Consider the following 20,957-nt stretch of genomic DNA (forward strand, 5'->3'; position numbering starts at 1 on the left):
GTGATGGGGAAGATCTACGGTGGCCAGGACGTGGCGGCTGGCCAGTGGCCATGGCAGGCCAGCTTGCAGTACCAGGGCTCGCACGTCTGTGGAGCTGTCCTCATTAACTCTCACTGGGTCGTTTCCACTGCCCACTGCTTTCTGAAGTAAGTCCTCCTTCCAGGGTGCCAGCACAGGCACTGGCAGGCGGGGGGGACATGGGGGAAGAGGAGAAGAGGGGTGATGGGCACCCCACGTCAGCTCCTCTGGGCTTTTCTCTGGGGCAGTCTGTGGCCTTCAGGTGCATGTCATTCCTGCCTTTGGCCTGTGTACCCTCCACCTGGACTGGCCTCCTTGCTCACCTGCTCAGACCCGCCTCATGCTCAGCCATCCGCCCCTGTGCCTGTCTTTCAACACAGATGTGCCTCAGGAGAGTGGCAGTGTCCGTCCTGGCTGCCGTGCGGTGTGGACCCATCTCCGATCACAGCTTCCTCTGAACGTCCCCACATTTCCAGGTGTCAGATTCTAGGCGGGGACCTGGGGCCGCGTGTCTGGCCAGCAGCTGGGCAATTCTTCTTATTCCTCCTGCACAACTGTGTGCCCAGGAGGAGTCATGGCCGCCGGTGTGCGTTGTGGGGAGCCACGGTGCCAGGCTGCACAGGAGGGAATTGGGGCTCCCTGGGAGAGTGACATTGCTGCTCAGGGGTCTAATTCCCCTGGCCGTCCTGGGCCTGGCTCAGTGCCTGGGTCTGAACAGATGCGGAGGGGTCCCCAGGGAGTTGGGGCATCACAGCCCAGGTCTGGGAGCTGGAACTTTCGGAGCTTAGAGTCCTATTGGCGCCTACTCCATACGACGATCCATGCAAGCCCCTTTGTGACATCAGGGGTGGCAAGTCCCCACCTCACCCTGTCTCCATCCTGTCACAAGAGAAGGCCCAACATGGGTGAGAAGGGCAGATGCATGGGCTGGGGGTTCCGGAGAAGGGCTATGCAGAGCGAGGGGCTTGCTGGAGGGGAAGGGTTTGGGCAAGGGGAGCATGAGGGGGTCTCCAGGTGGATGAGCCGTGCAAACAGTCAGGGAGGTGGGGAGTTTCAGCACCTGTGTTCAGGGAACAAGGCAAGGCTCTGTTTCCTGCACTCATTTGCTCATTTATTTAACAAATCTTTTGTGAGTCCTTATAACTAAGTGGAGAAGCAGCCCTTGGGCAGGAAGGTGTTTAAAGAAAGGAGAGGTCAGGAAGAGTGTGGGGCCAGAAGGTGGACTGTAGGGAGTCTTGGGAAGGGTAAAGTTAGAGCTGGGATTGAGCCAGAACTCCTCCTGTGTACAATCAAAGACCTTCATTTGATACGCCACCAACGATCTTTCCAGCACAAGGATTCAATGCTCCTCTGATTCTAGTGTGTGATGGAGAAGCTGTGTGTCTGAGGTTGTAAGTAGAATAGCAATTAGCCCCAAGAAAGAAGGACTCCTGAACGCTAGAAATGGGGAGATAAAAGCTGTCTAGCATCATGTGGGGTAGAGGCCTGTGGGCAGTTAGATGAGGATGCAGGGAAAGAGCTAGCCCACACGCAGAGACGACGGTGACAATGTGCCCTCTTCCTCCAGAAAATCTCACGCCCCGGAGAACTACCGGGTTCTGTTAGGAAGCACCCAGCTGCACCAGCACACCCAGCACACCCGAGAGATGTCACTGAGCCGGATTATCATGCACCCAGACTTTGAGAAGTTACATCCCTTCGGGAGTGACATAGCCATGTTGCAGCTGCTCTTTCCTGTGAATTTCACCTCCTACATCATCCCCGCCTGCCTCCCAGTCCCTGGCATGCAGCTACCCAGTAACTCATCCTGCTGGATAACTGGCTGGGGGATGCTCAACGAGGAAAGTGAGAGGGTGTAGGAGAGTCGGGTTGGGGGCAGATGAGGGTGGGGAGGAGGAAGGGGAGAAGGACAAAGGAGGGAAGAAGGGAGGTGTGGCTCCTCCTGAGGGGTCCCCAAGCAAAGAGGCACTGGACCCTGGCCCACTAAGCGTCATTTCTAGAGGAGTGGACCATTCTAGGTCTAGTTCTGCAAGTGTGTGACTGTAAAGCTTCAGTGTTCCCTAAGTGCAAAGGTTTACACTGGAAGTCTGGGAATCTTTGACTTTTGGAATCAAGATTCTGGGTTCTTGAAGTCTTTCTGGTTCTGGATTCCAAGGTTTTAATCAACCATGGATCTGAGATGACTTGATTCAACTCAAAGGTCATGCTTGGGGCCTGGTCCATTGCAGGCCACTGACAAACAAACACCCTGATTTCCCATTGCCGTAAGAGGAGCTTAGGAAAAGTGGAAGGAAAACACACGTACGACTTCTGACCTCTGAGCCTGCCTGATGAAGTTAGAATGATTATGACTTGAGAGTGTTTCACTCTCTGAACCTCACTTTGCTCTTCTCCCAACGCAGCTCAGCTATCTACTTCGGAAGCTTGTTAGGTGCACTGCATAACGCAGGAAAAAAATTATGTTTTTTAAGATTGAAAGAGGAGAAATGTAGGCAAAGACTTATGAGCCAGAGTCTTTATTAAAGAAAGGAGTATTTATGGTTGGGGGAAATGCTTATGGTGCAACATTAAGGGGAAAAAGAATATATATTTTAATTATTTGTAGGGTCATAATTTGGTACCGTGTTTCTCAACAGAGGTGCTACAGGCATTTTGAACAGACCCTGTCTTCATTGCGTGGGATGTGCCAGCATCCCTGGCCCTTGCCTACTAGTATGTCATGAACACTCCCTAATCATAGGACAAACAACCAGGTTCCCAGCATTCTCACACCACATACACAACACATACACACCACACATACACCACATTTCTCACACACACACACACAAACACACACACACAGACTGTTCCTCCTTGAGGACAGAAACCCTGTCTTTCTTGTTTTAATATCCCAGCCTGTGGCCCGGGCAGGGCCAGGCACCTTGTAGGTACCCCACTGCTGCCACCCTGGTCCTATAGACCATAATTGCTTGCCTGTACCTCCAGACTGGTCTCTGAGATCCCACCCTGTGTGCTATACTTTAGTCTCCACATAGCTGTCTGAGTGTTTTCTTTAAAGCAGGAGTCATGCCAGTTCCCTGCTCATTACCCTCAGTGCCTTCTCATTTATACCTAGAAAAAAGTCATAACTCCCTGCCTTGGCTCTCAGGCCCTGTGTAATGTTGGCCCCAATTCCTCTCTGCTCATCTCCTACTACATCCCTCACCCACACCATCCCAGCCAGCAGGCCTCCTTCCTGCTTGAAAACGCCAAGGCCTTTGCCACCTCAGGGCCTTCACCTTGGCTGCCTCCCTGGCCTCACTCGCTCTCCCTGCTAACCTTGGCATGACTCACTTCTTTACATGTACAACTCAGCTGCTCCTCTGAGGAGTTTTACTTGATCATATGAGCTAAAACAGGCAACTTCTAATAGCATATGTCCCTGTTTTATTTCCTTTACACCACTTATTAGATCTAAAACAATTCTACTTATTTACTTCATTTACCCTGTTGATACAAAAAGCTCAGCTTCCCTGTACACCAGTGCTAAATAGAATCTTGGAGACAGAGTTTTGGGTGAAGTAGAAAAGGATAGCTTTATTACTTTGCCAGGCAAACGGGGACACAGTGGGCTCCTGCCTCGAAAAACTGTGTCTCTACTTGGAGAGGATAGTGAGAAGTTTCATAGTAATGGTTCAAAGAGGGCATGATCAGCTCTTGGACGTTCTGCTGATGAGGTGGGGGTGAGGTAAGTAAGAGTCAGCATCATCAACCTTCAGGTTCCAACTGGTCTGGGGTCTACATGCTTGTGGGCAGCACACCATTGTTAATCATTAACTTCTCCCACCTGGAGGGGGTTTCAGTATCTGCAAAACAGCTCAAAGAAATTGTTTTCTATATCCATTGTTGGGGAGCCAGGACCTTGCCCCAAGGCTGCACTGTGTTTCTCTTGACTGTTTCTCACTGGTCTCGCATCCCCTCCCTTCCCTGATTAACAACTGCTTGAATCTGCCCGTTGGAACTCAGAGAAGGTCATGGAGGCTGAATGAAGTCTATTTCCTGTAATCAAAGAAATGGGGGACACAGAAAGCCTTTGTGCCCAGGAGCCCCTCAGGGCCCTGCTCGGTATCCCTGTCTCCCCCAACTAAGAATGTTCCTGTGTATCATTAGTGTCTAAAAGGTACTGAACACAAGGACAGAGGAATAAATGAGTGATTGGATGAGAGGGTGGATGGGTGAAGGGTAGGTGGGAGGATGAGTGGGTGGAAGGAAAGATGGATGGGTGGGTGAAAGGATGGTAGGCAGAGATAGTTGGAGTGAGTGGAGATGGATCAAAAGATGGGTAAATGGGCAAATGGATGGAAGCGTGAGTGGATGAATGGGACATGAGGAAAGAGGAAAGATAGGTAGATGGATAGAGGAATTGGTGGATGGATGGAAAGGTTAATGATAGACAAATGGAGAGCGGATGGGATGGTCTGTGAAAGGGTAGGTAGGTTGGTGAATGGTTGCTAAGCACCACTGAGTGGCATGTGTTGGTGGGATTTGCCTTTTTCCTTTGTAGAATAGGAGAGGTGTGGTCTATTGTTATGAGGGAGGTGGAGGGAATAGGATGAGTTTGGAAAAGTTTGAGAAAAGGGGGAGGGCTTACTAGGCATAGGTAGAAGACTGAAACAGTGCTGAAGGCTCAACTGTGCTGAGAAAAGTCCATGTTGAAGTGGTGAACAGTAAGGCAGAGTAGCCTGTAGCTAAGCCACAGCACCCTTCACTGATTTCCTCCTTATCCTCGCAGCGCCTCTGCTCGAACCCTTCCATCTCCAGGAGGGTAAGGTGGGCTTCATTGAGAACAAGTTTTGTAATATATTTTACGGACTTAGAAAAGGCAAGAACTTCTCCGTGCATGAGGACATGCTGTGTGCTGGGGACTTCTCGACAGGAAAGGCCATCTGCCAAGTGAGTAAGGTCATTTCTGTTCTTCCCTTGCCTGTTCTCAGGGCCTCAGTTTCCCTAGGGGAGGGGCTGTGTTGCCTCTACTGTCTTTGTGGAGACCCCTGGGACTTCCCATTTCCTCCCTCCACATGTCTTCCTGGGCTCAATTCCTTGGCAGTGTCCCCCAGGATAGCCCCTTCCTAAGCCCCTTGCACATAAGGGCATCTACTGGCAGCACCCTCAAACAGCATCTTTTTATGAGGCATACCTTAAAGTTTTTATTTAAGTATAACATACATACAAAAGAATCTATTCATGCTGTTTTCATAAGTTGGATGAACTTTCACATAGTTACGCAACAGATGACCAATACCCCAGAGGTCCCACTCACACCTCCTTCCTATCACCAACACCCAACAGAAACCGCCGTCTTCACTTTTGACAACTTAGATTAGATTCTGAATATTCCATAAATAGAATTTATTTCCAGTTGTCAATCTTTCGTGTCTTTATATTTGTGAGATTCATCCAAACTGTTAAATGTAGTTATAGTTTGTTGAGTCTTATTGCTCTACAGGACTCTATTGTGTGAATTGAATTCTATGATCAGTTCTACTCTTGATGGGTATTTTAGAGGTTTCCAAGTTTTTCATTTCATTTCACTTCCAAATATTTTATCTTCTATTTCACAGAAACCCTTGAGTAGAATTGTTGAATTAAAAGGTATGTGTATATTCAGCTTTGGCAGATATTTCCTAACAACATCTCCAAAGTGGTTGCACTTCATTCCAGCAGTGGATGCGAGTTTAATATTTATTTATTTTATTTATTTATTTTCCTTATTTTTTTTTTGCTGTGTCGTGTCTTAGTTGCACCACAAGGGATCTTTGCTGAGGCATGCGAGATCTTTCGTTATGGTGCGCGGTCTCCTCCGGTTTCTCTCTGGTTGTGGTTCTCAGGCTTCTCTCTAGTTGTCGTGTGTGGGTTTTCTCTCTCTAGCTGTTGTGCGTGGGGCTCCGGAGTGCATGGGCTCTGTAGTTGTGGCATGCAGGTTCTCTTGAGGCGCACGAGCTCATTAGTTGCGGCACGCTGGCTTAGTTGCCCCACGGCATTTGGAATCTTAGTTCCTCAACCAGGGATTGAACCTGCGTCCCCTGCATTGGAAGACAGATTTTTTACCACTGGATCACTAGGGAAGTCCTGGATGAGAGTTTATATCCTCGCCAACACTTTGCACTTTCCATCTTTTCTCATTTTGATAGCTTATGGTGGTTTGCATGTCCCTGATGACAAGTTAAATGTACTTTCATATGTTTATTGTCATTGGATATCTTCTCTAAAGTTTCCCTTCAAGATTTTCCCCCCTCTCACTTTTCTGTTGGGTTGTCTTCTTTTCCTTTAGGGGCTCTTTGTGTATTTTTACATATTACAGGTATGAGTCCACTGTTGGATATTTGAATTGTAAACATTTCTTTCCTCTCTCTGTAATGCCCAATTTTAGAGGTGGGCAAACAGGTCCGGAGAGGGAAAGTAGCTACCCTAAAATAAGGCAGCACAACCTGGTCCCCCGTATTCTGACCCCAAGCCTAACCTGACCTCCACCATATCCGCCTCAGGGCCCAGCCTCCCAAGCTGGCATCATGTGCGGAGCTCTTGCATAGATGGCATTGTGGAGTGGAGGGGAGAGCATTAGGGTTCTGGAGTTAGAGACACTGCTCTGCCCTGAAGGTCTTTTCACTTTCTGAGCCCATGTCCTCATTTATACTGTAGGATTCTGAGGCCTCCTTCACGGGATTGTCGAAAGGATGGTGTAGTGGGTTGGATAGTGTCCCCTACATTTGTAACCATCTGGAGTCTCAGAAAGTGACCTGATTTGGAAATAGGTCTTTGCAGATGTGATTAGCTAAGAATCTCGAGATGAAACCATTTTGAGTTTAGAGTGGGCTGAGGGATAGACAGAGAGGTACTTAATTTCAGACTTCTGGTTTCCAGAACTGTGAGAAGAGAAATTTCTGTTGTTTTTATAGTTACCCAGTTTGTGGTAATATGCTTTGGCACCCCAGGAAATGCACACAGGAGGGATGGGATGCGCCTGGTCCTTGAGAAGGCCTCACGGACAGCTGTTTGCACGGCAGCCCAGTGGAGCTGCTGAGCCAGAGGGAAGAAGCTCGGCCACCTGCCCTCCTGGTAGGAGGTAGACCCAACTTTCTTGGTTCCCAGTGCACAACCCATGGCTGTCTGGCTTGGGCCGTTGTTCTCACAGAGTCAGCTGCACCTGCAGGTGAAGTAAAGGGCTGAGTCCCCCGAGTCCCCATCTGGCTGTCACCGTAGACCTCCCTTCCAGACTGCAGAGGTCATGGCCATGGAGTTCAGGGCCGGAGCCCTTTGCCTGCTTGCCTGCTGGACATCCATTCTGCCTCTTGACCCCACCCCCTCTCGTTTCTCCCCAGGCTGAGGACACCATTGAGCTGGACACCCAGGAGCCCCAGCACATGGCCCCTCCTGCCCCCCTTAGCCTTTCAGTCACCACAGCCTGTCTGAGAGGTTCCATCTAGATTCATCTTCTGTCACATGCCTGCTCTGGTCCCCAACCTCCAACCGGGGCTCTCTTCTCTCACTGAAGTGCCCTCCCCAAGCACAGGACACCCAGAAACAAGTCTGAGGAGAGACAGACCCCAGGAGCACTCAGTGCTCAGACTGTGGGGCAGGACAGACCTGGGTCCAGTCTTCAGTCTGTAATGTAGTGATTATGACCTTAGATAACCTGTGAAATGGGGTTGCTAATGGCCTCCACTTAATAAGGTCCTTATAGAAGATTCAGTACTGTGCCTGGCATTCAGTAGGTGCTTAACACCTGCTGGCTTTCAATCTCCTGGCCTGGTCTGCCTCCCTCTATCTGGATTGTACCTGTTCTTCTGGGCCTGTCTTAGACCTGTCCTCTCACCCAAGGTAGAATTCATTGCTCTGGCCCTGCCCAACACACACACACACACACACACACTGTTTGCTGCGTGTCTTCAGTAGTGCAAAGTGCAGCTCACTTTGCATGGGATACATTAGTGTTGGGCCTTCCTCTGCCTTCTGAGAACTCCCCAGGGGCTAGGAGGCTATTGGAGCCCTTCCCATCTCCCTCGGACTGGCCCAGAATCCATTATAATATAGACAACCACATGGCTCATCTGCACGAATCCCTGAGGCCTGGAGTGGACAGGGACCAGGCCTTCCCCTGGCCTTGAACAGCTTGGTGTGGGTACACTGTGGGGAGGGCCAAGGGCACCCCAGCTAGGGAGCACAGAGGGGAAGAGCTGAGGTGATGATGGCACATTCCCAATCTCCAAGAAGACCCCGTGTATGACTTTCTTGGGTCTGCGGTGACAAATCACCTCAAAGTGGGTGGCTAAAACAACAGAACTTTATTCTCTTACATTTCTGGAGGTCAAAAGTCTAAAGTCAAGGTGTTGGCCAGGCTGGTTCCTTCTGGAGACTCTAGGGGAGAATGTTTTCTTGCTTTTGCTAGCTTTTTCGAGGCCACCAGCATTCCTTGGCTCATGGCCCCTTCCTCTGACCCCAAAGCACATTGCTCCTACCTCTGCTTCTGTCATCACATCTCCTCCTCTGACTCTGACCTCCTGCCTCCCTCTTTCCTCATGAGAATCTTTCTGATTACATTGGGTCCACCCAGATAATCCAGGATAGTCTTCCTATTTCAAGATGCTCAACTCCATCACAGCTGCAGAGTCCCTTTTGCCACGTAAGGTAACATAGCCAAAGGGTCCAGTGATGAGGATGGGCATCTTTGAGGGTTACTTTTGGCCAGCTACACCATGTACCCTTCTCTCTCCTTCAAGCCGCCACTTCCCCCACCCCCTCCTCAGCTGGAGATCTTCTCATTTCACTGAGAACGCCAAAGCAATCAATCAGCCTAGAGCCCATTCATCTTGCCAGCCCCACCCTAGCATCTTCCATCTCTCCTGAGCCTCATGGCCCATCCCAGCCAGTCTGTCCTGGAGCTCTGGGTGTCCAAAGGCTCTCCTGCTAGGTGTGGGGGTACCTCAGTGGTAGAGCTCCAGCCAGAGGGATGGCCAGAGGCAGGGAGTGCGGCAATGCCTAGACAGGTGTGGACGCTGGGAAGACACTTTCTTGAGGCCTCCCAAGATCATCTTGGGAAGGGAGTTCCTGTGCAGGGTCCTGGCTCCAGCCAGTGGCATCCCAGTGTTCATGTGCATACGAGTCCATCTGTGCTCACCTGCCAGTGAGGGTTCAGGATATTTGGGCAATGCCAGGATTGGAAAGAACTTCCACTGAACCCTTTGAATGGCATCTAGTCCATATTGGATATGAGCTAAATGGGAAATTTACCACATTACCATGGGTTAGGAAGGCTGGGGCGGGTGCATTGCGAGGCCTCCTGGGATCCCGATGGCTGCACAAGGACTCTGTGTCAGGCATATTGGTAGGAAGGATGACTAGAGCATTGCTTCAAGGCTTATTGCCAGGCCACTAAGTCCTGAGTCAGCTAAGCAGAAAGGAGACACCAGGCTCCAACTGCTGGAGGTCTGTGGACATCTTGGGCCAGGCTGGCCTGGGCTCCTACACAGAAGAGAGCAGTGTCATGTGGGCTTGGGGGGCAGTGAGTTGGGCCCCTTCGGACTGTGGAGAGCGGGAGCATGGGGGTGGGTGAGGAGGGTGCTGGAAGTCGACTCTAGGAGCAGAGGTCTGAGGACTGCCAGCCTGCACCTCAGCTCACAGCCTGGCTTCGGGCCTCCTCTCTCTCTTTCCCACTCACTCTGCTAGACCCGCCACATTCAACAGCCCTCTATGCTGCAGGCTGGAAGCCCCATCCTCAAGGCCTGGGTCATGTACTCCAGTCCAACTCAATTGTCCCGCACTCTGGGAACTTCCCTCTACCTCCGTGGGGAGCTGGTCCTTGTTCCTCCATATCCCACGAGTGACGGTTCTTTACTTTGGGAAAGATCCTTACTCCCTTGTACTACAGACACCTGGCAAAATGTCTTACTTCCTATTAAAGGCTGAATTATGCGCCCCCCCCCCCAAAATACATATGTTGAAGTCCTAACCCCAGTACCTCAGAATGTGACATTTTTTTTTTTGGTTGCACCATGCGGCATGTGGGATCTTAGTTCCCCTACCAGGGATGGAACCCGTGCCCAACGCAATAGAAACGTGGAGTCTTAAACCCCGGATCTCCAGAGAAGTCCCCAGAATGTGACTTTATTTGGAGTAGAGCTTTTAAAGAGATAATTGAGTTAACATGAGGTCGTTAGGGTAGCCCCTAATCCAATATGATTGGTGCCGTTATAGGAAGGGAGAATTTGGACACAGAAACACACAGAGGGAAGACAATGTGAGGACACAGGGAGAAGATGGCCATCTATCAGCCAAGGAGAGAGACTTTAGACTTCTGGGCTCCAGAACTGTGAGGTGATAAATTCCTGTTGTTTAAGCCACATTGCCTGTGGTATTTGTTATGGCAGCTGGAGCTGACATATCCTTCCTCTGAAGGCCTGTGCACCCCCATGGCAGGAGTGGTGTCTGCAAGTGAAGACACCTTTCTCTCTCCCCAGCTGGACTCCTTCAGTGTCCTCACTCCTGCTTTCCTCCTGGGATAGTCTCCCTGCCCGGTCCTGTTTCCTTGTCCACGGAGTCAGACAACAGACCTCAAGGGAAAGGGTGAGTGCTGAGGATCACGGCGGGCAATAGGGCCCCAAGACAGGAACAAGATGACTCTTTCATTAGTTTGTATTTGTTTTTTTCATGCTTGGTTTGTGGGGTGGCAGCAGTTGGACAGGAAAGCGAAGAAGGGACCACTGAAAGGTGATGGGGCTGTGGGAGGGGAGAGGCAGAAGGTTTCAGCGAGGAGACTGGGCCCTGAGGCAGAGAGCAAGAGCAGAGGGGCTTGGGGGATCACTGCAGGGCTTTCCATACGGCCCCAAGCATGAACAACAGCAGGGGCCAGCTCTGTGGAGGCACAAAGGCTGTGCCAGGCCCAGGCGAGCCCGCAGCCTGCAGAGTCTGGTATGGAAACAGGGCCTGAGGGGGAGCGGATGTGGGCTCAGGGAGAGGTGTGAGTCTCTGGATCTCGACGATCCAGTCGGTGAAGTAGGTGACGTTGGTGAAGATGCTGGGGTAAATGGGATGACGGCAGTCAAAGCCCCAGCTGGACAGCCCCATCAGAACCCAGGCACTGGCGAAGTCACAGACGAGGGGCCCCCCGGAATCGCCCTAGGAAAGAGATGGGAGTTCATGTGGGTGACTGAGCCAGGTCTGAGAAGACCAGGTAGCAAGGTGGGCTTATGAGTCTCTGCCATCCAGGCTCACTCAGGTGCACCTCTGTGAAAGTCCCAACACCAGCGTCCCACTGCCGAGCAGCCCTGTTAGGCCATGCGGGCAGGCAGAGGAATCGCGCTACAGGACGTTCCTGATTGACCCTCGGGACCATCACTGATCTAAACCTATCAACATGTGGGCCTCTGTGCCCAGCGAGGTCCTGGTGGTCCGGGACGGGCACTATCCAAGGCCGAGAAGGGGCAGCTGCACCATAGGGCCCAAGAGAGCTGCTCTGTGAGGAAAGCCTGGCCAGCTAAAGCTGCGTCAGTCCCCAGCTCTTGCAATACCCTGAACTGCAGCAGCATGTGCCCACGTGGGTCCTCCTCCTTTTTCATTCATTTAGTTAGGCCTTTAATTTTTCTCTCAACTTCTTGGTTGAACATTTTCAGAAAATGCCCATACCCAGGCGTGGTGGAGGCAGCCTGTTTTGCTCGGGGAGAAGATGGGGGTCCCCAGAAAGCTGCTGGAGTCCTAAAATGCTGTCAGGGCAGGACAATCTGCTTGGAAATCCCCTCACTCATCAGCCAAAGCGAAGGTCCCATCCTTGGGGGTGGGGGTGGGGGAGCGGGGGCCGTAGCCACGCCTGCTGCTCCTCCACTCACCGGTCCAACACGCACATCCAGCATCCAGGGCAGCCTCCGCCTTTGGGCACAGCGGTGAAATGACAAGCCTCCTCTTTTGCGGTGCTTTTGTAAATAAGCCAATTAGCCTGCCATTGTCAGATGTGACATGTGGAAACAAGTCATGGAAGGGACAGGACAGGAAGGGAAGGGCACTTCATAGGGTGGAGGCACAAAGCTTTCCTGTGCTGAGACTCCAGGCAAGAAACAACCTAACTTTCTGATGCAGGAGAAGGGGGAGCAGTAAGTGCAGACAAGGAGAGGAGGGTTGAGCCAGGTGGGGGGGAGGAAGAGCAGTGATGTGTGCAGAGCAAGCAGGATAGATGGGACATGGGGTCACAGGGCCTTATGGTGGGGTGTTAGAATTGACCCCCATGGAGAACTGTCTAGGTTATGTCTAGCACCTGGATCACTCTGGTGCTGTGTGGAGAATGAACCAGTTGCGAGGTAGCTACAGGAGGGAAGGTGAGAGATTACTGATGGGGAGGGGCCAGGGCAGTAAGAAACAGTCAGATTTGGGGCAATATGTTGAAGGAGGCAACAGGACCTTTCAAATCTGAGCCTTTCTCACCAACCAGGGAGGAACTGCAGAGGGGAAGCAGCAGGCTGAGCACGGAGCCCTGGGGTCTCCAGCATTTAGAGGTGGGAGGGGAGGGGACCAGGTGCACAGCAGAGTAGCTGGCTAGTCCTGGTGCCCAGGAAATGGGAGTGAGACTTGCTGAAGTGCTGAGTGAGAGGAGGACTCAGGTCCACAGGTGGCTCTGGCAAGAACAGGCTCTTGGGGATGTTGGTCATGTGGCTCTGGTGGCACATTGGCGACACTCCTGGGTGGAGTGGGTTAGATTCAGTGCTGCTGTGAGTCTTTTGGGGAAGGAAGGCAGAGAAACTGGGCAATTGCAGGCGGGAGAGTGCTGTTGCACGTTTACACAGGAGCCAGGAAAGAGGGAGACAGAAGACGTGGAGCAGGAGAGCCTTTGGGCACCCAGAGCTCCAGGACAGACTGGCTGGGATGGGCCATGAGGCTCAGGAGAGATGGAAGATGCTAGGGTGGGGCTGGCAAGATGAATGGGCTCTAGGCTGATTGATTGCTTTGGCGTTCTCAGTGAAATGAGAAGATCTCCAGCTGAGGAGGGGGTGGGGGAAGTGGCGGCTTGAAGGAGAGAGAAGGGTACATGGTGTAGCTGGCCAAAAGTAACCCTCAAAGATGCCCATCCTCATCACTGGACCCTTTGGCTATGTTACCTTACGTGGCAAAAGGGACTCTGCAGCTGTGATGGAGTTGAGCATCTTGAGATAGGAAGACTATCCTGGATTATCTGGGTGGACCCGATGTAATCAGAAAGATTCTCATGAGGAAAGAGGGAGGCAGGAGGTCAGAGTCAGAGGAGGAGATGTGATGACAGAAGCAGAGGTAGGAGCAATGTGCTTTGGGGACAGAGGAAGGGGCCATGAGCCAAGGAATGCTGGCGGCCTCGAAAAAGCTAGCAAAAGCAAGAAAACATTCTCCCCTAGAGTCTCCAGAAGGAACCAGCCTGGCCAACACCTTGACTTTAGACTTTTGACCTCCAGAAATGTAAGAGAATAAAGTTCTGTTGTTTTAGCCACCCACTTTGAGGTGATTTGTCACCACAGACCCAAGAAAGTCATACATGGGGTCTTCTTGGAGATTGGGAATGTGCCATCATCACCTCGGCTCTTCCCCTCTGTGCTCCCTAGCTGGGGTGCCCTTGGCCCTCCCCACAGTGTACCCACCCCAAGCTGTTTGATTGATTGACCAGGGGAAGGCCTGGTCCCTGTCCACTCCAGGCCTCAGGGATTCGTGCAGAAGAGCCATGTGGTTGTCTATATTATGATGGATTCTGGGCCAGTCCGAGGGAGATGGGAAGGGCTCCAATAGCCTCCTAGCCCCTGGGGAGTTCTCAGAAGGCAGAGGAAGGCCCAACACTAATGTATCCCACGCAAAGTGAGCTGCACTTTGCACTACTGAAGACACGCAGCAAACAGTGTGTGTGTGTGTGTGTTGGGCAGGGCCAGAGCAATGAATTCTACCTTGGGTGAGAGGACAGGTCTAAGACAGGCCCAGAAGAACAGGTACAATCCAGATAGAGGGAGGCAGACCAGGCCAGGAGATTGAAAGCCAGCAGGTGTTAAGCACCTACTGAATGCCAGGCACAGTACTGAATCTTCTATAAGGACCTTATTAAGTGGAGGCCGTTAGCAGCCCCATTTCATGGGTTATCGAAGGTCGTAATCACTACATTACAGACTGAAGACTGGACCCAGGTCTGTCCTGCCCCACAGTCTGAGCACTGAGTGCTCCTGGGGTCTGTCTCTCCTCAGACTTGTTTCTGGGTGTCCTGTGCTTGGGGAGGGCACTTCAGTGAGAGAAGAGAGCCCCGGTTGGAGATTGGGGACCAGAGCAGGCATGTGACAGAAGATGAATCTAGATGGAACCTCTCAGACAGGCTGTGGTGACTGAAAGGCTAAGGGGGGCAGGAGGGGCCATGTGCTGGGGCTCCTGGGTGTCCAGCTCAATGGTGTCCTCAGCCTGGGGAGAAACGAGAGGGGGTGGGGTCAAGAGGCAGAATGGATGTCCAGCAGGCAAGCAGGCAAAGGGCTCCGGCCCTGAACTCCATGGCCATGACCTCTGCAGTCTGGAAGGGAGGTCTACGGTGACAGCCAGATGGGGACTCGGAGGACTCAGCCCTTTTATTTCACCTGCAGGTGCAGCTGACTCTGTGAGAACAACGGCCCAAGCCAGACAGCCATGGGTTGTGCACTGGGAACCAAGAAAGCTGGGTCTACCTCCTACCAGGAGGGCAGGTGGCCGAGCTTCTTCCCTCTGGCTCAGCAGCTCCACTGGGCGGCCGTGCAAACAGCTGTCCGTGAGGCCTTCTCAAGGACCAGGCGCATCCCATCCCTCCTGTGTGCATTTCCTGGGGTGCCAAAGCATATTACCACAAACTGGGTCACTATAAAAACAACAGAAATTTCTCTTCTCACAGTTCTGGAAACCAGAAGTCTGAAATCAAGTACCTCTCTGTCTATCCCTCAGCCCACTCTAAACTCAAAATGGTTTCATCTCGAGATTCTTAGCTAATCACATCTGCAAAGACCTATTTCCAAATCAGGTCACTTTCTGAGACTCCAGATGGTTACAAATGTAGGGGACACTATCCAACCCACTACACCATCCTTTCGACAATCCCATGAAGGAGGCCTCAGAATCCTACAGTATAAATGAGGACATGGGCTCAGAAAGTGAAAAGACCTTCAGGGCAGAGCAGTGTCTCTAACTCCAGAACCCTAATGCTCTCCCCTCCACTCCACAATGCCATCTATGCAAGAGCTCCGCACATGATGCCAGCTTGGGAGGCTGGGCCCTGAGGCGGATATGGTGGAGGTCAGGTTAGGCTTGGGGTCAGAATACGGGGGACCAGGTTGTGCTGCCTTATTTTAGGGTAGCTACTTTCCCTCTCCGGACCTGTTTGCCCACCTCTAAAATTGGGCATTACAGAGAGAGGAAAGAAATGTTTACAATTCAAATATCCAACAGTGGACTCATACCTGTAATATGTAAAAATACACAAAGAGCCCCTAAAGGAAAAGAAGACAACCCAACAGAAAAGTGAGAGGGGGGAAAATCTTGAAGGGAAACTTTAGAGAAGATATCCAATGACAATAAACATATGAAAGTACATTTAACTTGTCATCAGGGACATGCAAACCACCATAAGCTATCAAAATGAGAAAAGATGGAAAGTGCAAAGTGTTGGCGAGGATATAAACTCTCATCCAGGACTTCCCTAGTGATCCAGTGGTAAAAAATCTGTCTTCCAATGCAGGGGACGCAGGTTCAATCCCTGGTTGAGGAACTAAGATTCCAAATGCCGTGGGGCAACTAAGCCAGCGTGCCGCAACTAATGAGCTCGTGCGCCTCAAGAGAACCTGCATGCCACAACTACAGAGCCCATGCACTCCGGAGCCCCACGCACAACAGCTAGAGAGAGAAAACCCACACACGACAACTAGAGAGAAGCCTGAGAACCACAACCAGAGAGAAACCGGAGGAGACCGCGCACCATAACGAAAGATCTCGCATGCCTCAGCAAAGATCCCTTGTGGTGCAACTAAGACACGACACAGCAAAAAAAAAATAAGGAAAATAAATAAATAAAATAAATAAATATTAAACTCGCATCCACTGCTGGAATGAAGTGCAACCACTTTGGAGATGTTGTTAGGAAATATCTGCCAAAGCTGAATATACACATACCTTTTAATTCAACAATTCTACTCAAGGGTTTCTGTGAAATAGAAGATAAAATATTTGGAAGTGAAATGAAATGAAAAACTTGGAAACCTCTAAAATACCCATCAAGAGTAGAACTGATCATAGAATTCAATTCACACAATAGAGTCCTGTAGAGCAATAAGACTCAACAAACTATAACTACATTTAACAGTTTGGATGAATCTCACAAATATAAAGACACGAAAGATTGACAACTGGAAATAAATTCTATTTATGGAATATTCAGAATCTAATCTAAGTTGTCAAAAGTGAAGACGGCGGTTTCTGTTGGGTGTTGGTGATAGGAAGGAGGTGTGAGTGGGACCTCTGGGGTATTGGTCATCTGTTGCGTAACTATGTGAAAGTTCATCCAACTTATGAAAACAGCATGAATAGATTCTTTTGTATGTATGTTATACTTAAATAAAAACTTTAAGGTATGCCTCATAAAAAGATGCTGTTTGAGGGTGCTGCCAGTAGATGCCCTTATGTGCAAGGGGCTTAGGAAGGGGCTATCCTGGGGGACACTGCCAAGGAATTGAGCCCAGGAAGACATGTGGAGGGAGGAAATGGGAAGTCCCAGGGGTCTCCACAAAGACAGTAGAGGCAACACAGCCCCTCCCCTAGGGAAACTGAGGCCCTGAGAACAGGCAAGGGAAGAACAGAAATGACCTTACTCACTTGGCAGATGGCCTTTCCTGTCGAGAAGTCCCCAGCACACAGCATGTCCTCATGCACGGAGAAGTTCTTGCCTTTTCTAAGTCCGTAAAATATATTACAAAACTTGTTCTCAATGAAGCCCACCTTACCCTCCTGGAGATGGAAGGGTTCGAGCAGAGGCGCTGCGAGGATAAGGAGGAAATCAGTGAAGGGTGCTGTGGCTTAGCTACAGGCTACTCTGCCTTACTGTTCACCACTTCAACATGGACTTTTCTCAGCACAGTTGAGCCTTCAGCACTGTTTCAGTCTTCTACCTATGCCTAGTAAGCCCTCCCCCTTTTCTCAAACTTTTCCAAACTCATCCTATTCCCTCCACCTCCCTCATAACAATAGACCACACCTCTCCTATTCTACAAAGGAAAAAGGCAAATCCCACCAACACATGCCACTCAGTGGTGCTTAGCAACCATTCACCAACCTACCTACCCTTTCACAGACCATCCCATCCGCTCTCCATTTGTCTATCATTAACCTTTCCATCCATCCACCAATTCCTCTATCCATCTACCTATCTTTCCTCTTTCCTCATGTCCCATTCATCCACTCACGCTTCCATCCATTTGCCCATTTACCCATCTTTTGATCCATCTCCACTCACTCCAACTATCTCTGCCTACCATCCTTTCACCCACCCATCCATCTTTCCTTCCACCCACTCATCCTCCCACCTACCCTTCACCCATCCACCCTCTCATCCAATCACTCATTTATTCCTCTGTCCTTGTGTTCAGTACCTTTTAGACACTAATGATACACAGGAACATTCTTAGTTGGGGGAGACAGGGATACCGAGCAGGGCCCTGAGGGGCTCCTGGGCACAAAGGCTTTCTGTGTCCCCCATTTCTTTGATTACAGGAAATAGACTTCATTCAGCCTCCATGACCTTCTCTGAGTTCCAACGGGCAGATTCAAGCAGTTGTTAATCAGGGAAGGGAGGGGATGCGAGACCAGTGAGAAACAGTCAAGAGAAACACAGTGCAGCCTTGGGGCAAGGTCCTGGCTCCCCAACAATGGATATAGAAAACAATTTCTTTGAGCTGTTTTGCAGATACTGAAACCCCCTCCAGGTGGGAGAAGTTAATGATTAACAATGGTGTGCTGCCCACAAGCATGTAGACCCCAGACCAGTTGGAACCTGAAGGTTGATGATGCTGACTCTTACTTACCTCACCCCCACCTCATCAGCAGAACGTCCAAGAGCTGATCATGCCCTCTTTGAACCATTACTATGAAACTTCTCACTATCCTCTCCAAGTAGAGACACAGTTTTTCGAGGCAGGAGCCCACTGTGTCCCCGTTTGCCTGGCAAAGTAATAAAGCTATCCTTTTCTACTTCACCCAAAACTCTGTCTCCAAGATTCTATTTAGCACTGGTGTACAGGGAAGCTGAGCTTTTTGTATCAACAGGGTAAATGAAGTAAATAAGTAGAATTGTTTTAGATCTAATAAGTGGTGTAAAGGAAATAAAACAGGGACATATGCTATTAGAGGTTGCCTGTTTTAGCTCATATGATCAAGTAAAACTCCTCAGAGGAGCAGCTGAGTTGTACATGTAAAGAAGTGAGTCATGCCAAGGTTAGCAGGGAGAGCAAGTGAGGCCAGGGAGGCAGCCAAGGTGAAGGCCCTGAGGTGGCAAAGGCCTTGGCGTTTTCAAGCAGGAAGGAGGCCTGCTGGCTGGGATGGTGTGGGTGAGGGATGTAGTAGGAGATGAGCAGAGAGGAATTGGGGCCAACATTACACAGGGCCTGAGAGCCAAGGCAGGGAGTTACGACTTTTTTCTAGGTATAAATGAGAAGGCACTGAGGGTAATGAGCAGGGAACTGGCATGACTCCTGCTTTAAAGAAAACACTCAGACAGCTATGTGGAGACTAAAGTATAGCACACAGGGTGGGATCTCAGAGACCAGTCTGGAGGTACAGGCAAGCAATTATGGTCTATAGGACCAGGGTGGCAGCAGTGGGGTACCTACAAGGTGCCTGGCCCTGCCCGGGCCACAGGCTGGGATATTAAAACAAGAAAGACAGGGTTTCTGTCCTCAAGGAGGGACAGTCTGTGTGTGTGTGTGTGTGTGTGTGTGTGAGAAATGTGGTGTATGTGTGGTGTGTATGTGTTGTGTATGTGGTGTGAGGATGCTGGGAACCTGGTTGTTTGTCCTATGATTAGGGAGTGTTCATGACATACTAGTAGGCAAGGGCCAGGGATGCTGGCACATCCCACGCAATGAAGACAGGGTCTGTTCAAAATGCCTGTAGCACCTCTGTTGAGAAACACGGTACCAAATTATGACCCTACAAATAATTAAAATATATATTCTTTTTCCCCTTAATGTTGCACCATAAGCATTTCCCCCAACCATAAATACTCCTTTCTTTAATAAAGACTCTGGCTCATAAGTCTTTGCCTACATTTCTCCTCTTTCAATCTTAAAAAACATAATTTTTTTCCTGCGTTATGCAGTGCACCTAACAAGCTTCCGAAGTAGATAGCTGAGCTGCGTTGGGAGAAGAGCAAAGTGAGGTTCAGAGAGTGAAACACTCTCAAGTCATAATCATTCTAACTTCATCAGGCAGGCTCAGAGGTCAGAAGTCGTACGTGTGTTTTCCTTCCACTTTTCCTAAGCTCCTCTTACGGCAATGGGAAATCAGGGTGTTTGTTTGTCAGTGGCCTGCAATGGACCAGGCCCCAAGCATGACCTTTGAGTTGAATCAAGTCATCTCAGATCCATGGTTGATTAAAACCTTGGAATCCAGAACCAGAAAGACTTCAAGAACCCAGAATCTTGATTCCAAAAGTCAAAGATTCCCAGACTTCCAGTGTAAACCTTTGCACTTAGGGAACACTGAAGCTTTACAGTCACACACTTGCAGAACTAGACCTAGAATGGTCCACTCCTCTAGAAATGACGCTTAGTGGGCCAGGGTCCAGTGCCTCTTTGCTTGGGGACCCCTCAGGAGGAGCCACACCTCCCTTCTTCCCTCCTTTGTCCTTCTCCCCTTCCTCCTCCCCACCCTCATCTGCCCCCAACCCGACTCTCCTACACCCTCTCACTTTCCTCGTTGAGCATCCCCCAGCCAGTTATCCAGCAGGATGAGTTACTGGGTAGCTGCATGCCAGGGACTGGGAGGCAGGCGGGGATGATGTAGGAGGTGAAATTCACAGGAAAGAGCAGCTGCAACATGGCTATGTCACTCCCGAAGGGATGTAACTTCTCAAAGTCTGGGTGCATGATAATCCGGCTCAGTGACATCTCTCGGGTGTGCTGGGTGTGCTGGTGCAGCTGGGTGCTTCCTAACAGAACCCGGTAGTTCTCCGGGGCGTGAGATTTTCTGGAGGAAGAGGGCACATTGTCACCGTCGTCTCTGCGTGTGGGCTAGCTCTTTCCCTGCATCCTCATCTAACTGCCCACAGGCCTCTACCCCACATGATGCTAGACAGCTTTTATCTCCCCATTTCTAGCGTTCAGGAGTCCTTCTTTCTTGGGGCTAATTGCTATTCTACTTACAACCTCAGACACACGGCTTCTCCATCACACACTAGAATCAGAGGAGCATTGAATCCTTGTGCTGGAAAGATCGTTGGTGGCGTATCAAATGAAGGTCTTTGACTGTACACAGGAGGAGTTCTGGCTCAATCCCAGCTCTAACTTTACCCTTCCCAAGACTCCCTACAGTCTACCTTCTGGCCCCACACTCTTCCTGACCTCTCCTTTCTTTAAACACCTTCCTGCCCAAGGGCTGCTTCTCCACTTAGTTATAAGGACTCACAAAAGATTTGTTAAATAAATGAGCAAATGAGTGCAGGAAACAGAGCCTTGCCTTGTTCCCTGAACACAGGTGCTGAAACTTCCCACCTCCCTGACTGTTTGCACGGCTCATCCACCTGGAGACCCCCTCATGCTCCCCTTGCCCAAACCCTTCCCCTCCAGCAAGCCCCTCGCTCTGCATAGCCCTTCTCCGGAACCCCCAGCCCATGCATCTGCCCTTCTCACCCATGTTGGGCCTTCTCTTGTGACAGGATGGAGACAGGGTGAGGTGGGGACTTGCCA

The 20,957-nt window shown here is 50.4% G+C and overlaps 2 protein-coding genes across 8 annotated transcripts in view; one reads left to right on the forward strand and one right to left on the reverse strand.

The window, feature by feature from the left end:
* Nucleotides 1-14,754, forward strand: LOC309634362 (putative serine protease 47). Of its 4 annotated transcripts, none has more exons than XR_014248025.1 (6): nucleotides 1-146; nucleotides 1,586-1,863; nucleotides 4,793-4,953; nucleotides 10,252-10,371; nucleotides 10,453-10,620; nucleotides 14,622-14,754. XR_014248025.1 is itself a non-coding variant. In XM_082404310.1 (5 exons), exons 1-4 carry the CDS (start codon nucleotides 4-6, stop codon nucleotides 10,345-10,347), a joined length of 678 nt encoding a protein of 225 aa, XP_082260436.1. In that variant the 5' UTR covers nucleotides 1-3; the 3' UTR covers nucleotides 10,348-10,371; nucleotides 14,622-14,754. The 4 variants fall into 4 exon arrangements, 2 of the variants coding, with proteins under 2 accessions (XP_082260436.1, XP_082260435.1); XR_014248026.1 differs by having other exon boundaries at nucleotides 10,515-10,620; XM_082404310.1 differs by lacking the exon at nucleotides 10,453-10,620.
* Nucleotides 10,701-20,957, reverse strand: part of LOC309634365 (putative serine protease 47) — a 23,046-nt gene continuing 12,789 nt past the window's right edge. The window contains exons 1-2 of one of the 4 annotated variants that reach the window (XR_014248036.1): nucleotides 11,880-11,995; nucleotides 10,701-11,172 (exon numbers count right to left, since the gene is read on the reverse strand). Coding sequence is in view for 1 of the 4 variants with exons in the window: in XM_082404319.1 (XP_082260445.1) it covers nucleotides 11,144-11,172; nucleotides 19,961-20,238 (307 nt within the window). In the remaining 3 variants the exon portion in view is untranslated. Of the gene's footprint in view, nucleotides 11,173-11,879; nucleotides 11,996-14,765; nucleotides 17,034-19,795; nucleotides 20,239-20,957 lie in introns of those variants that run through there. The other 3 variants (XM_082404319.1, XR_014248037.1, XR_014248038.1) reach the window with 3 other exon arrangements.

The sequence above is a fragment of the Balaenoptera borealis genome, assembly GCF_965194805.1.
Source record: "Balaenoptera borealis genome assembly, chromosome: 8".
Classification (NCBI taxonomy): Eukaryota; Metazoa; Chordata; class Mammalia; order Artiodactyla; family Balaenopteridae; genus Balaenoptera; species Balaenoptera borealis.